Source organism: Aythya ferina, assembly GCF_964211825.1.
Source record: "Aythya ferina genome assembly, chromosome: 12".
Classification (NCBI taxonomy): Eukaryota; Metazoa; Chordata; class Aves; order Anseriformes; family Anatidae; genus Aythya; species Aythya ferina.
The window spans coordinates 11,524,149-11,540,236 of record NC_140308.1 but is presented as its reverse complement, the minus strand read 5'-3'; the positions used below and the strand labels follow the sequence as shown (position 1 = coordinate 11,540,236).

Below are 16,088 nucleotides of genomic sequence, written 5' to 3'. Positions count from 1 at the left end.
GGGACAAGAAGCCAATGCTGCATGAATGCCAACATAGCAGTGTTTTTTTTGTTGTTTTTTTTTTTTTTTTTCTCTCTCCCATCCAACACAACACCTTGGAGTCCCAGTGGGTTCAGAGCTGGTTTTATCAGAGGGGAAACTGCAGCTGCATTTCCAGCTCTACGAAACAGCAGCCATTGCATGCAAAAGCCTGGCTCGGCCCTGCTCCATCTATTCCACAGCACAGAGTCTGGGCTCCTCACCACCCTCCAGCAGTATGTTTGTTTACAGCAGTGTTTTTATTTCTAAAGATCTGGTCTCAGGGGGCAAAATCCCTTCTGTGCGTGGAACCAGTCCTGACTGGCGCGTTCATTGTCTTCTGCAGGCTGCAGGCAGCCTGAAACAATAGGGGTGTGCGGAAGTCCCGACAGATTTCCATTTTTGAACCATGATAAATGTGAAACCTCATAGTGACAGCTCTGAAAGTGGCCCACGTTAATTACCATCTATTTGGGAATCATTCCAGTACTCAGCCATCTCGCGCGATCCCCCACAGCCTCTCATGTCTTCCTGCAAGCCGTAAGGCTAACGCTACTCCTTGGTATTGGATGAAGCCTCCAGGTTCCCCCTGGAAACTTTTCAGACGTGGCTGCAAGCTGAGAATACGGAAATCAGCATCGCAGTGACAATGGGAAGCACGCTGGGGAAGGGCAGCCTGATGGCTCCAGCTATTCAGTGTAAGAAACAAATTCAGGACCAATTTTATTATTCTGCTTCACACATAACTCAACCCAGACCTCAATTTCTCTAAATGCAGTGACATTTCCACAAAGCCTCAGCTAAGTAGAATACTTAAAGGCCTAATCCAGCAAACGAAGCCAGCTAGGCACAGAGAACATGCAACCTTGTGTTTGGGCACACCAGGGAGGGCCCATGCACTGAAATTCAGCCCAATTACTTGGTTTGGGCCAGGGATACCTGGGCTGCAGACAACTGCGTCTCATGCCTGGGGTTTTGCTGACACCTGGTGTTCTGGAAGAGATGATGCGATGATGCCCATCAGGAGTCAGAGCTAATCTTGAATTTTCGAATGAACATGGGAACTGCAGGGGTGCATTGGGATTTCACAGACACTCTTTAATGCCTAAAGTCAAGAGGAATGCTGCACTGATGTTCTTAGCATGCTTCATGTCACTACAAACCTCATGGCATACAGTGCTTGCTTCCTAACTTCAGGAGTCAGGGGAACAGCGGAGGATAATCACAGATTTCATTTATTTTTAAATACTGCATTTCATTGCAAGGAAGAACAATCCAACAATACAATGCAACCCAAGAGATCCCTGTGCAAAGGCAGCCATCTGAGGTTAGCATCCCAGACACAGAAAAAAAAAAAAAAAACAGAACTGAAAAGTCAAGCACTCATCAAAGTGGCTTTCTTAATTACTCAGAGCACATTTATTTTTCCCATCAAAATAGGAGGAAAAACAATATGCAAGGAAGTACATTTCACACCAGTAAAAGAGGCAAATAAATTATCATGACACAAGAACAAATTTAAAGGCAGGAATGCATCAAGGAGATGACACCATAGAGCTGGACAAACCTCTGTTTGACAGTGAATATCACTGTCTGTCCCTGCTGTTGCATGGGAGTGTGGTAACAGCAAAAGGCTCTGGCGGTGGCTGCTACTGAAGATTACAAAATGGCCATCACGAGGTGCATTAAGGAGTACCACCCCAGTGATTTTATTCTCCATACAGAGTAAACCTCATTATTTATGAGGCGCAGTACTCAGTCCTTCTAAAACGATGTTGAAAATGCAGGATAAAATGGCTTTTCAAATCACAGCCTGGACCAGGGTGGACTGTAAAAATCTGTCCACCTTGTTGCATTTCCAACAGAAGTCCTGGGAGACCAGGGGCAGAGCAGAGCCCAGTTAGCACTGCTCACCTCCAAAGCTGTGAGGAATGAACAGCACTGAGGCACCTCTCTGCCTGTGGTCACAGCGCCTGTTGCACCGCACTGTTCCTCTCACGGGCACTACAAAGATTTGCATCTGCAAATTAGATATGAAAAAGCAAAACGAAAATACAGGCCACATTTGGAAAAAGCCTAATCTTAAATTCCAGTGTTTAAATCTCAGATACTTGATTACTTTAATGAATTATGGCCTAATAAGGAATTTCACCACCTTTTTTGTCTGTTGTGTTTTTTAAAGCATTTTCAGAGCGCATTCTCTACAAAACAGGTCCTACCTCTATACAACAGCATTGGTATCTCTCAGACCTTGATGCTGATCTTTAAATAAGGACAGTTCCTCCTCCAGGAGGAACACCCACTGGCTGCCCACATACCACAAAGATTAAATATTTACAGTACAAGCACATAAGAAAACTTTATAACACAAGTTAATAAATAATGAGAATGACATGCTCTCCTGCAACACAAACTGGCATTCTGCACATGCAAGGAGCTGCCATGGTTTGTCTCCTCTGCAGAGCAGAAAACTCAGTGCTTGGGATCTTCTCCCTCCAGTTCAGCAGCATTCATGGCCAGGCAATGCACAAGCTTGAAGAATCCATTATGTAGTCTAAATTGCGGCATTTCAAGCTAATTTATCCTTCCCTTCACCTCAAAGGGAAGCCACTAGTGAAGCAGCCATCCAAAAATCCAACAAAGCTCTGGAAAACCCCACAGGAAAGTAGGCAGTGGTGCATATCTTCTCACATATAATAGTTTTCTTACAAATTGCTTTACACTTTAGTACTTCAAGTTTTCTCACTATTTATGGCAATAGCAGGCTGTGTTATTGCAGCACAAACATTGATCATTGTTGGACAATGATTTGAAATCACCAAAGTTCTGAAGATTTTACTATGACACTGAGACAATTCCTGCATGCAGAGAAGCCCACTACGAAGCAAATATTTTTTTTCTTCTTCTTCTTAAAAATCAAAGAGGTATTTCACACAGAGCTATATACAATTTTCAAACAGCTTGTTCCAGTGCATTTGTAACAGCATCAACAGTTTACAGTTTTGTAAAAATGTTACATCCTCTCCTGGAGGATGTTCGTTCTTTTATTGGAACATCCTGTAGGTGTTGTAATCTTGATTAAAGATAATGAAATATTCTGCTGGTTTTCTGAAAGCATGAGCAGATGCATCTCATCATCCTGAAGAGAGATTCAGTGTTGGTACACGAAGAACGTTGCCTGCTCAGCAGCAATTCTTTAGTCTTTTTGTTCTTCTGTACAGTAAAAGCTTACAAGAAACAAAACACACGTAAGTGCTCACACTTGGTTCAGTGCAACGAAAGAAGACATTATAATTACAGTCTTTAGCTGGAGGAATTTTGGTTTCCTGCGTTCTTCAGAATCTCCTTTTTTTTTTTAGTGCAATTTTTGAGGTCAATGGAAAACGGAAAGCAACTCCTAGTCAGGTAATGTCTTTTCTTTGCTAGTAGAAGGAGAAACACAGTCTTGGGTCTTGGCTTGTCAAATCTGCAGCGAGGCCTTTGGGCACTGGATTCTCCCACAGCCTGTAATGACAGCAAGCGTGTTACTGTAGGGTTTGGCATGGTGGGCCAGGAGGTGGCATGCCCAACACAGTGGCTGACTCAAAGAGGCAGCTTTAGGTTTTTATCAAAGCCGGTCTGACGGTGAGACAAGAGCAAGGTGTGGCTGTATCTTAGCGACACAGCAGCAACCCAGCAGCTTCCTGCCTCCTGAAACGGACTCACTGAACTATCCTGGGAGAAAGATTACGGCTTTGAAAGGCCCTCAGGCCACTGGGATCTCAGGAAGGGGAGGAAAATCTGAGTTACACAAGCAACTTGGATTATGTGAGACACCCGCCTTCATCTGCCTCATTTGTTGGAGTCAACCCCAACGCTGCCTGGACCAGGCCCTTAACTTGTGGAGCAGAGCGCTCCATGGAGCCAGAGGGGCTGCGTGCTGTGCTGCACCACGCTGAGCAAGAACACGGGGGCCCCAAGCTCCAGCTGGAACCAGAAATACTTCTCAGTGGTTGCTCTGCGGGTGCTCTCACTGTTGGGGAAGACAGCGGCTGGTTTTGGGTCAAAGACACAGCTTAGATATGAGCAGATACTTGACTTTGGGACCTGTGTTACCAAAAATTATCAGAGGCACTCTGAGAAGAGTGACTTTTCCATTGAGTGATGGATGAATGGGTGTCTCTCACAAGAGGCTTCTAGTGGAGTTTGATACGCATGGTTTGGAGAAGCAATGACAAAGAGCGGGCATCTGCAAGATATGGATCCCAGGACAGAGGTTGGGACAGGGCAGGGAAATATTTTGGAAGTAAAACCAGACGTAACTGGAGAAAGAAAACTTACAGGGGAATTACACAAGTGGGTCATTATTATTGCCTCATATAAAGCCTTGCAGTCCTTTTGACCCAACATGCAGCCACAACCCCCTGTGATACCTGCTCACCTTATGAACTGAATTTCCGGGCACTTGACAAGTTCCTCTGACAGCTTCACGGCTCCACGGGCACCAATGCGATTTTTCTCCAGACTATTTTAAAAGCAAAATGTTTTAAAAAGCAAAATGACATTAAGAGCAGAAAACAGCAGAACAATCACTGACTCCTTCTCCTGTCCCAGAAGCCACACTTTTGTACAAGGGCAGCAACGCTTCACAACCAACATCATCTTCACCTTGATGCCCATGGCCCTATTTATACAAGAAGCACGTACTGCTCCCCATGACCTCCTACTAGCAACAGGCCTTGTAAGAGCTCCCTTGCCTATGGGGTGCTCTAACAGATCCCACCATGAGCTTGGTGCCAAAAAATGCTAGAAATAATTTTTCCTACCTCAAAAACAACCTTACTGCTTGTACCTGTAAAACAGCCAGGACACCTCTACCGGGTAGTTTCCCTGCCCAGGACAAACAAGACTCGGTCCTGATCCAGTGATCCACAAGCTATTATTTCTATACAGCTGAGAGATGGAAGACACACACCATGTGTTGAAGAGGACCAGGGGGAAGAAAGCTCCAAGAACAGTTCTTGAGCAGGAGACAAATCTCTCCCATGGAATAGGGCTGTGATGCCACTTGGCCAGCATGTGAACAGGTACCATCAAACCCAGCTGCTGGTTGCACCACAGTTCCAGTGCAAGAGCTGCAGGCTCTCCGAGCATGGTAACTATCTAGACCACCCAAAGCACTGAAGAGAAATAAAATCCTCCAGGAAGAAGCTCACCTGAGGCTATTGAATGATATGACTCATGCCCCAGAGATACCATTTTGTCTTTCATGACTCAAACAGGAGGCCTGAGCAGACTAGATTCTTCTCAAATATCCCCATGGCCAGAAAATACCCTAAATTAAGCAAGAGGTGCTTCAACACCACTTTGCTCTGTGTATCACCCAAGCATGGCTGGTCCACAGTGTATACAGAAGGTTAAGTAAGCATCTGAATTCTGTATCTGAATTGCAGAAGCATGTCCATCTGTTGCTCCTGCATACATCCCACAGAAGGACTGTAGTTGAAAGCTCAATGACACAAATACTGGTCTTCCTGGTGTTGCTCTTGTGACTGTACTCACTCTAACATCTTCAGCTTTTCCATCCCTGGGAGGGCACTGGCCAGCTCCTGGGCTCCTCCATCCCCAAGGGAATTCCAAGACAATCTAAGATAGACAAGAAACCCCAGCAGGTGAGTCAGCCAAGCCCAACCAATGGTGAACACAAGGGGAACAACATTAGTGCTATGCTACAAGCCCCTCACAGATTCGACCATTTACAAGAGGTTATTATTGTCTTATCATGGTACGTAAAAGTTCCCCTACTCTACAAAGATTAATTTTGAGGGGTTTCCTCAGTTTCACCACATATTTCCGTGTGTGATAAAACACTCTGGAACTCCAGAATTTCTGTATGGCGTGTAGGACCCAAAAAAAGAAAGGCAAGACAGAATCCAGTCCAAGTATAGGGGCCCTCTACCAAACAACTTCATGGACTGTTCAGAGATTTCATGAGTGTCAGCATACTGTCATGCATACTGCTTTACTCCTCCTATTATTCCACTAGATTATGTGGTGTTAGCACCAGAATTCACCTCTCTTGGGACTGGTAATAAAATCCTGTGATCTCCACACAAATACCTTCTGGGGGAGGAAGAGGAAAGTCTGGTGGGCTTATGACCCATGCACCACTTTATTCAAACCTTTCACAAGTAGTTGCAGAACTGCGGCACATCAGAATAGCATGAGAGTCAAGTGTCACCCAGCTGGCCACACAAAGATGTCTGGAGAGCCTGGTAGAGGAGTGACCTCTAGGAGCTGGTGGTACCACCTGCTCATCTACAGGCAGAATTTATTTTGTTTTGAGCTCTCAGTTCAGTCTCTACACTTACACAGAAAAGCTCCTGCTCTGCTCTGAGAGCCAGCTGTGGCCATCTTTTTTAAAAATGGGGACAAGACTTGGCCATGAAGAACAAGACAAGGAATTTGTCCTGCCCCTCGGAGCAGATGCTAGAAGATAAAGTATAATGGGAAAAGTTTGAAGATAAGTGTTTTCCTCCATATTCTGTTCAGCTCTTTGCACTTCACTTCCAATAAAGTGCAAGCTATACCTGTGATTTTTTGCATTGAATTTATTCAGTTGATAAATCACTAGCAAATTTATCACTAAAAAGTACCATAGTGGTAAGCATCAATAAATGTGTAGCAGGATCAGAAGTGTTCTGCAGGTAACAGTAAGAGCAGACATCAATACAAGCGTCACCAGCATGTTGAAGGACCTCCCCATCCACTTCCATACTCACATTATTTCCTCCATGGCAGGGCATTGTTGGAAGGCGCAAGAAAGTGATTTTGAAGAATCATCAGTGATTCCACAGAGCTTCAAGCTGAAGCAGGGGAGAAAAAAAGAAAAAAAGAAAAAAAAAAAAAAGCACAAAGTGCTGGTTTCAGAACTGGTGGGAATACAACACAAGCACCATCTGCTGTGATGCTACAAAGAAAGCCAACCACAATCTGCCCCAGGAGCATTCAGTGCCCTGGTACTCACTCAATCTTCCGGAGGTGTTCCAAGCGTGGTAGGCCCTCAGACAGGGCATGGATACTCCCTTCCCCAAGGTCATTTTCTGATAAACTGTAAGAATAATGGAGAAGCTTTAAGTGGCAGCAGAGAAAGTAGCAGCTGTCAGATAAGACCCACCACCAACATGCAACTAGGTGTATTAGCAAATCAGTTACTAGTACCCAGACTAAGTGAGGACTCTAGACAGCAACGACAGGCCAGACATGTCAACTCAGGGTCAGTTCCCTGCTTGGTAAAATGGGAATGACAGCCTTGCTCTACCTTACAAACCTAAATCCATTCACCAGTTAATTTATTGCAGGGAGTAATGCAGGTTATACCTGTGGCTGAGATAGACACATCTGCAGCACATCATGAGATGCACGTGAAACTGGAAACAAGAGGTTATACTACAGTTAGTGACTGGTGTGCATCTCGAGGAAATGAAGGTAAGCTTGTACATCAAAGGGAGAATGGGAAGAAGACATGGGTCTCAAAAGCTCAGGAGCAGCAGTAACTGCTTTCCAGCCTTCACCAGGGTGTGCTGCTCCATTCCTGTTTACCAGCATGAGCCATGGCAATACCTACCCTGCTCTACCATATCTCACACTCAAATTACCCACATCTTAATTAATTTTGTTATTTAACCATATACAGATAACAAAGAACTGTGGCATCAAGGATGCAGGTGGAGTAGTTAATTCATATTGCCTCCGTTCTTTCAGTTTCATATTTAGAAGCTCTATCAGTCCTCAGGTTACTGCAGAAAATAGTTTAAAGGCACATAGCTACAAAAGGCCCAGCAGAACTTCAAACAACGTTTCCTCTCACCCGAAGAAACAGGTCTAGGAGGGGTGGAGGGATCGCCTTCCATGGGACCATTCTGTGCAGGGAAAGAGCCTAGATAACAGCCCCAGGCCAGAGAGCTGAAACGCCTCTCACCTGCAGTTTGATACCAGTCCATACATTTGGCAGCACCCTGAGTAGTCCTGCCATGACTTACCTTATCTCTTCCAACAGCCCGCATGCCACCAGGGCTCTGGCCAGCTCTGTCCCTCCTGTTGACCCAATGTTATTTTTCTGTAAGCTAGCGAAAGAAACACAAGCATTTGAGGATTATTTTAGAATAAAACTGTAACAAAAGCTCGTATGTAACTTGCCAAGAAGAAAGGTGCAACATCTTTTTAATCATCCCACATGTTCCCAGGACATCCTGCTTTTCTTGAGCAGAGGCTGATACTTACTGCAGGATCTTCAGGCTGCTCATGTGAGGCAGACAGAGGGCAAGTTTCACTGCTACCCCATCTCCAAAAACATTCCTTGATAGTCTGGAAGGGGCAGAAACAAAATGTTACTTACTGGCAGTGAGATACGGGGCCTCATTCCTCACCCATCTGTCACCTACCCATATCCGTGACCCCCATTCCTCACCCACATGTGCATGGGACTGCACTGAAAGGAGCTAATGTCCGCAATCCAAAGGACACCGAGGGTGGGCAGAAATAACAATGAAGTTTTGTAATCCTACAGCAGAAGTTAAATAGTGAAGTAAAATATGCTGTACTCACACTGTGGTGATGCTTCTGGATATCACCTTAATGGTACGACAGCCAGAAAGTTAAACAACTCCTATTTTCTGTTCCTCATCTATGCTGTAAGACTTGTCTGCAGCCAACCTTCCTCATCTCACTATCTAGGCAAGCATAGGAGAGACTGCTGCCCACCAACATGTGGAGAGACTCGATCAGTCCCTGGCAGCAGAAGGTGCCATCCTGTCTGTCTGCAAGCCATCAGAGCAAGATGCAATTCCACATTTTGGAAATGTCATTTCCTCCTGCATCCATTGACTTACACTTCTCAGTACTACGCTGATCTCCTTTACTAACTGGGCTGTTGTAGTGGGTTTATATGGCAAGGTTTTGGTAGCAGGAGGCCATAGGGGTGGCTTCTGTGAGACGAATCTAGAAATTGCCCCATTTTAGATAAGGGCCCTGCTGCTGGCCAGAGCCGAGACAATAAGTAATGTTGTTTGCACCTCTGTGAGAGCATATTTAAGAAAGGGGGAAAAAAAATACTGCTACACAGCAGCTGGGAGAGAGAGAGAAGTGAGAAACAGCCTTGCAGATGTCAAGGTCAGTGAAGAAGGAGGGGGAGAGGTGCTCCAGGAGCCGGAGCAGAAATCCCCTGATGCTTGTGGTGAGGACCATGGTGCAGCTGGCTGTCCCCATGCAGCACATGGAGTACCACGGTGGAGCAGGGTTCCACGCTGCAGCCCGTGGAGGAGACCACAATGGAGCAGGTGGCCCTGCACCGATGGAGGATGTGGCCTGTGAAGGACCCCCACAGGAGCAGACTCCATGCCGGAGCTGCAGCCCGTGGAGAGGAGCCCACACACAAGCAGGGGGTCTGGGAGGAGCTGCCGCCCACCTGTGGGGGACCCAGGTTGGAGCAGTTTGCTCCTGGGGCTGAACCCCGTGGTATGGAACCGTATTGGAACAGTTCCTGAAATGCTGCTGCCTGTGGGCAGCCCCCACAGGCTCATTTCGGGAAGGACAGCATCCTGTGGGAGGGACCCCACATGGAGCAGGGGCAGAGAGGGACTGAGAAGGAACAGCAGAGACAAAGTGCTGCAGACTGACTGCAACCCCCATTCCCCTGCTCCCCTGCGCCACTCAGGGGGAGGAGGTAGAAGAGGGCAGAAGGGGGGAAGGCATTTTTGGTTTCTTTCCTTTGTTTCTCACTTCTCTAGCTTGTTAGTAATAGGTAATAAATTTCTCTAATCTCCCCATGCTGAGTCTCTTTTGCCTGTCACGATACTTGTTGAGTGATCTCCTCGTCCTTATCTCAACCCTTGAGCCCTTTGTGTTGTATTTTCTCCCCCTTCAAGAAGGGGGAGTGAGACAGCAGCCAGGTGGAACTTGGCTGCCCACCCGAGTAAAACCACCACAGCTGTCCTGAGCTGGAATTATACCGAAATTGCACTTTGTAATGTGTCCTTAGTCCAGAATGTTGTAATCTGAAAGTTATTTTAATAGCTTCAGCATTTTAATTGGAACAGAATAGTTTCTTCTGATTTGTTCTGTTTAAATTTTCTTATTTGTTTAATATGTCAGGGTACATTTGTTCTATAAAGTGGTCTGAAATGGAATGACTGACAATAAATATGTCTGATAAAAGCCTTTATCTGTCATCTTCCATCCATTTTTGTAGCCATAGAGATTAAAGCTGATTTCTTAGGCAAAAAACACACTGCACAGTCCATATGCCTATGATACTTGCTGTCAAACTGCAGATCCAGCTCTTCTCCACTGATAGTTTGTACAGTTCTTGGGAATCTCCAAGATATTGCAGTGAACATGAAATCCCCAAACAGCCAGCACCACACATTCCTGTCCTATTCAACTGTGAGTTTTTACCCTGCTTTCACAAGAATCAATACTAAAATTGACTTTAGCTTTACTGGAGCCAGAATAGATTTGGTTTCTATGCCTTGCTGTTCGCCCTACCTCCTGATGGGACATTGGAAATTACATACTTACAGTAACTCCTCGATGTGCTTGCAACAGGCAAGAGCTTCCATCAGCTTTTCCCCTCCAGCAGGACTAGAACTATTCCCTGAAAGGCTAAAATAAGCATGAAAGATTCAGTGACTGAACAAGAACCAGAATGTACCCGCTTAAGATACTTCACTGTGATCTGGTGTAAGGGAAGACCTGGGTCACCGCAGTGATGGGCTACCTGGGGCTGCAGTGGTATATCCCCATAAATCTCTGGAAAATGGCCTGGGGATTTGTCATGTGTTTACCTTACCTACCGAGTCTCTCCTGCCTCAGCAGATACTGGGAGGAAGGAGCAGTTTTCTCTCTTCCAGAGGGAATTTGGAATTCCTGGTTGTTGTTCAAGTCATTATCAGGTTTTTACTTTCAAAAAAGTTCAAGGCATACTCCAGAGCTGGGCCTAAAATACAACCTGGTTGCTCTCATATCTGTTCCCTCTTAGGAAAGACTGTTTGAATCCACGTCTCTGACTGAGAGCCTTGTCTGAACACAGTAGAAGCCATATCAGTCTGAAGACAGCCCTGATGAATCTTCAATTTCACCTCTACTTCCACCAGGAAAAGAAAAGCAGTGTAGCAACACTGGGGGACACCACTCTGGGAACCTTACACAGCCCAAGGGAAAACGCTGCATAGATCTGAGACTTGTAAGATTCCCCATGAGCTTGTGTATTTACTTTCCAGGACACAAGGACACAACTCTCTGTTCAAGCAAAGGCCAACAAGTACTGAAGGCTTCCCACACAGGCTTTCCCACCAACTGCAGCAATATCCCAAAATCACTGCAAACAAAGTGACTCACTTGATTCTCTTCAGGTTTTGCATTTCCAGCAGGACAGTGGCTATATTTATCAGGCCTGGATCTCCAATCTTGTTGTGGGCTAGACTTTAAAGAGGAGAAAAAAGGCTGTGTTGCAAAGGAAAATCCCAAGCATCAGAGTATGACATCTTATTTAATGTCTCCCATCTGCTGGATGATAGCTCTGACTTTGACAGGAGAATAAAAGAGCTGCTTGTCTTAACTCTCTCATGAAAGACTTGAAGCTGTTAATGAGGCATTAAAAATTACAAACAGCAATCAAAATCGCTAGATCTTGTTAATGGGTGGAAAATTACTTCAACCAGAATCCCAAAACACAGCTGGTTGTAATCTTCCAAACCACTACAGTAGAGGAGGAACAGGACCTGGTAGAAAGAAGGGGGTCAAAAAAGCAGAGCAAGCCTGGGATTGGCTCTAGATTCAGATATTTTCAGAACAGGGAACTGCTTGGTTTGAGGTTCTCTCAGGAGAAAAGGTGGACTCCGGCCCTCTTCTAAACAGGGTTTTCAGAAAATATTTAAACCCAGATGCTCAATTTAATACATTTTCTATGTAACTGCAGCAGAATGACATTAGACCAAACTCTCACCTTCCCAGCATCAGGCTCTGATTTATCTCAAACCGCAGCTACCTCATACATGAGCGTTTTGTAACCTCTCTGCTTTCACTATGTCGTGTATGAGCACATCTGGATCTCTCCAAATGTTGTCACTAGGGGTCACCACTCTGCTGATGTGAGATTGTAAGAAAGACAGAACTTACTTGATTTCTTCCATATAGTGCATGTTCCTCAAGGCTTCTGCGAGTCTGGAGCAACCATCATTACCAATACTGTTATGGTTCAAGCTGGAAAGGACATCCCCAGGAGAAAGGACATTAAGCTCATGTTATTCAATATCAGAAGATGGGCTAGAGGTGAGCTGCAGTCACATACTTACATTAGCCTTTTCAGAGATGGCATTTTACAGAGGCCCAGCACAAGCATAGGAATGGCAGCATCACTGAGTTTCATGTGGCCCAGGCTAAACGACAAAATAACACAGGAACAACTAATTACCCACAGGCAGCTATGAAAGCATTTAGAACAGAAGAGAGCAGTACAAGGGCGAAGAGAAATGGGAGTATATTCTAGTCCTTGTGAGTAGTTTTCAATTTTGTTCCCTAAAGCAATTCTACTGGATGCTTTTGGATGCTGATAAAACACCAAGAGTCCTAAACCTCTGGAGCAGGGTGCCACCGTGCCCACAATATGGCAAAGCCCTTGTGGTCCAGGGGTGCTTTGTAACAGAATGATGCCTCACATGTAGGTGCCTGGAAAAGCCACTTCTGCATGCAGGCCACCAGATCATCCTCCAGGAGCAAACTGTTAGCTCTGGAACTGCCACACTGGAATCACTGCCTCCCAGCAAATACCAGCTACCAAAACACTTGATTTCTTCACTCAACATTCCTTGCCCCAGACCACTGATCTCTGTTTCTCCTATCCATCCTTCACTGCAAATAAAAAGGTGTTGTTGCTTTTTCCCTATCTGAAGTCCTCTAGCCATAAGGAAAACTACGTCTGTACATAGTACAAACAGGAGAGTTTAACTAAAGCTTTGAGAAAGACCTGGCAGACACTGGACAGCCTGGTACACTCACCTGAGCTCTTCAATGGCCTGGCACTTCTGCAAGCCTGTGATCAAGTAATCAATACCAGTTGGCATAATACTGCAAGAGGTCAGCCTGAGAAATAGCAAAGATTAGATAAAAAGGTTAGTTCTCAGCACAGTGAGAAAAGGGAGTTTACCTCTTCACTGACAGGCCTGCTGTCCCATTCCAAACTGGCCAGCAGAGGGACCAATATCAGGGACCAATGAGTTTGGAGAGAATTCCACATCTCCAGTGTACGGGACTATGAGGAGTGGGTAGTTCAGAGAGATCTCTAAGACTCAGGATATACATGTGCAGACCGCCTCTGGGCTAACCAATCCCCCCAGCATTCTACTGGACAGAGATACCCTTTATAAGCTTGCCTCTTGTTTATGAACTTGCAGCAGACAGTTGAAGAGGGCTGTGAAAAGGACTGAATGATACTCATACCAGAAAAATCTTTTACATAGTAGGGCAGTATAAAATTATGTACAACGTAAACAAAAGCCAAGGTCTCCATCTCAAGTCACTTTCATTTGCCAAAAGGAAAAGAGGAAAACCTCGAAACATGCAAGTGATGGCTCTACAACCACCTACAACACAGGCTACACAGAGCTGTTGAGTTCACAAGCTAGACATAGCACAGCAGAGATCACAAAGCTCATGGCCATATTCCAGACAAAGCGATTCAGAGAGCATCAGGGTCAGAGGCACAGGGCTGAGCAAACCATAAAGCATAAAGAAGCGACCACAGATGGGGACATACTCAAACTTCTTCAGCTTTGGAAGAGGTAGCAAAACTGTGACTAGAATTTTTGTGTCATCATCGAGGAGCTCAACATGAGACCATCTGCAAGAACAGAACAACAGATCTGAGCTGATGATCCACTGGTGACAAAAGGTTTGTACCAAGCCTACAGCTAAAGCACCCCAGTGCTGGGACACTCAAGAATTGTCAAGATATTGACACTTGACAAGGTCCCAGTGTAGCTCCCAGTCATGATGGGAGAGCACAGATTAGTTGGTTACAGGGGAGATTTAGATGCCTTCATGGGATACCCCAGGAAACCATTAGGTTTATGGGTCCTTTCTGTTTTCCATTCAAACACTCAAGGTAGGGGATCCAGAGGGTAGGGACTGTTACCTTGCACTGGCCTCTCCCCGACCCACTGTGTGCCCTCACAAACAGAAAAAGAAAAGCTACTCTCTTCCCCCAAAAATCATCTGTGATGTCTGGCAACTCACCTCAGTTCCTGAAGCTGGATGCATTTTTCAAGAACCCTTTGATAGAAGCAAGCACGCTTGATTTCTGGCTCATGCAGATTCAATCTGCAGGTTACAAACACAAGTTAACAGTGATGATCAGCAATTCCCATTGCTATACACAGCCTTCCCACTGCAGTAGCTGGTGCCCTTTATGGCCAAGCTTAGGAACAGATCGGGGCTTGGGAAATGCCATCTCCAGACTCTCCTGTGTCTTGTCTACACCACAGTCTAGCACAGTGAAACAGCCCTCCCCAACAGCACAAGATCAGTGCTGCCTTCTTCAGCTACACAAAGGGAAGAAGACACTGATGCTGTTCTTTCTCTATGAGTTCATGCAGAAACCAGCATGTTGTAACGGTCTCTGAAGTGCTCAAGTCTTCTGAGCAAGCACCCCTGGTCCTGCAGGGAATATAGGAAGATTTTTATAGCCTTAGATAGTTCCAGTATGGGTGTCCTGCAAATCACATGTGCATGAATAAGGTTCCTCTGCCTTTCAGAACACCACAGAGGTGTTCTGAAACTGAACGTACGGAGATGAGAGCCTCAGACACTCTGAAGATGTTTTTCATCCCATGGTGAGCAGAAGAACAAGTGGAAAATGACGAATAGATGCTTTCTCACCTGCTAACGACTGATTCCACCTTCTCCAGGCAGCACGGGAACCTTACGTCTAATTGGAAGAGGCTTTTATCTTTACATACCCTGGAAGATAGAGATTAGAGAACATCAGAAACCTGTGCACTCTTGAGGGAGCAAATGATGTTTTAAAGAAGAAAAACAGAGCACGGGATGGGACAAGACTATGCTGCTATATGAATGCCAACCATACATTTCTGAACAGGTTTGCAATGTTTAAACTAAAAAAAAACCAGCCTCTAATTGTAGATGAGCCAGTCCACGGGCAGCATAGGTCACAGAGCTGCTTCCTATGGCCCTGTTCTGTGACTGAATCCTTTGATGTTCAAGTACAGCACAAGCTCAGTCAGCAGCTTTTTCTGAGATGGGGAGAGCACACCTCTGCTGCATGAATTCTCTGTGCCCAATACAGATTACATACCTGGGCATCCTCTCTCCCAAGGGAGACCAAGAACAGGGTCTCCTTTCCACTGAACCTCTAAGCTGTGTGACCACAAACTTTGTAAGAACTTCAACCTTCCAGGCATTTGGGTCTAAGTCAACTTAAGGTGGTTAATGGCTTACAAATGCACTAGAGTCAGAGCATAGAGAACAAGAGTAAGTTGAAGTGCTGGCTTCAATACTGTTTCTTTACAAGTCCCAGGCTAAATTAAAATATCTAAAAGATACCAGAACTTGAGGTGCTACTTACGTGATCGCAGTAATGTTTCCACAGGCCTGGACAGCCAGCTCAAGAAGGTTTGTGACACTTTTTTTACATACCCATGGCTCTTTTATGCTGTAAAGCACAAAACAGACAGCTCTGCTTTATTCACATGCACAGATCCTTCTCTGCCTCCGTCAGCTGAGTGCTCAGCAGTCTAATATACACAGCAGGGACTCTTTGCTCATCAAAGTAACGTCTACATAGGAAATAGGATGCAAACAGAGAACAGAGGAGAAGCAGACCCTGTGGAAGAGGATGCAAACTTCTCTTCTGTATGCCTACCACTGACAGCAATGAGAAGGAGCCTGGCCCTTGTGGCTCTAAAAAAAAAAAACATTTTGGGAGAAGTAAAGAACTTGTTATCCAGCTGAACTGTAGGATGCTCTGGTGAGGTTTGGTTAAGACCATGGTATGAAAGTGTTGACACAGAATTAGA

At 45.3% G+C, this 16,088-nt stretch overlaps 2 protein-coding genes across 3 annotated transcripts in view; both read right to left on the bottom strand.

Moving 5' to 3' along the window:
* Positions 1-2,326, bottom strand: part of CPNE2 (copine 2) — a 55,794-nt gene extending 53,468 nt beyond the window's left edge. The window contains exon 1 of the mRNA XM_084533917.1: positions 2,238-2,326. Coding sequence (XP_084390043.1) covers positions 2,238-2,253 — 16 coding nt within the window. The 5' untranslated portion in view covers positions 2,254-2,326. The remainder of the gene's footprint in view (positions 1-2,237) is intronic.
* The window catches only part of NLRC5 (NLR family CARD domain containing 5), a 49,939-nt gene continuing 35,086 nt past the window's right edge, over positions 1,236-16,088 (bottom strand). For both annotated transcript variants that reach the window (XM_084533915.1, XM_084533916.1), the window contains exons 33-48: positions 15,638-15,724; positions 14,932-15,012; positions 14,290-14,373; positions 13,811-13,894; positions 13,054-13,137; positions 12,351-12,434; positions 12,175-12,258; positions 11,395-11,478; positions 10,576-10,659; positions 8,281-8,364; positions 8,040-8,123; positions 7,025-7,108; positions 6,780-6,863; positions 5,560-5,643; positions 4,439-4,522; positions 1,236-3,522 (exon numbers count right to left, since the gene is read on the bottom strand). In XM_084533915.1, the coding sequence (XP_084390041.1) occupies positions 3,441-3,522; positions 4,439-4,522; positions 5,560-5,643; positions 6,780-6,863; positions 7,025-7,108; positions 8,040-8,123; positions 8,281-8,364; positions 10,576-10,659; positions 11,395-11,478; positions 12,175-12,258; positions 12,351-12,434; positions 13,054-13,137; positions 13,811-13,894; positions 14,290-14,373; positions 14,932-15,012; positions 15,638-15,724 (1,342 nt within the window). In that variant the 3' untranslated portion in view covers positions 1,236-3,440. The remainder of the gene's footprint in view (positions 3,523-4,438; positions 4,523-5,559; positions 5,644-6,779; positions 6,864-7,024; positions 7,109-8,039; positions 8,124-8,280; positions 8,365-10,575; positions 10,660-11,394; positions 11,479-12,174; positions 12,259-12,350; positions 12,435-13,053; positions 13,138-13,810; positions 13,895-14,289; positions 14,374-14,931; positions 15,013-15,637; positions 15,725-16,088) is intronic.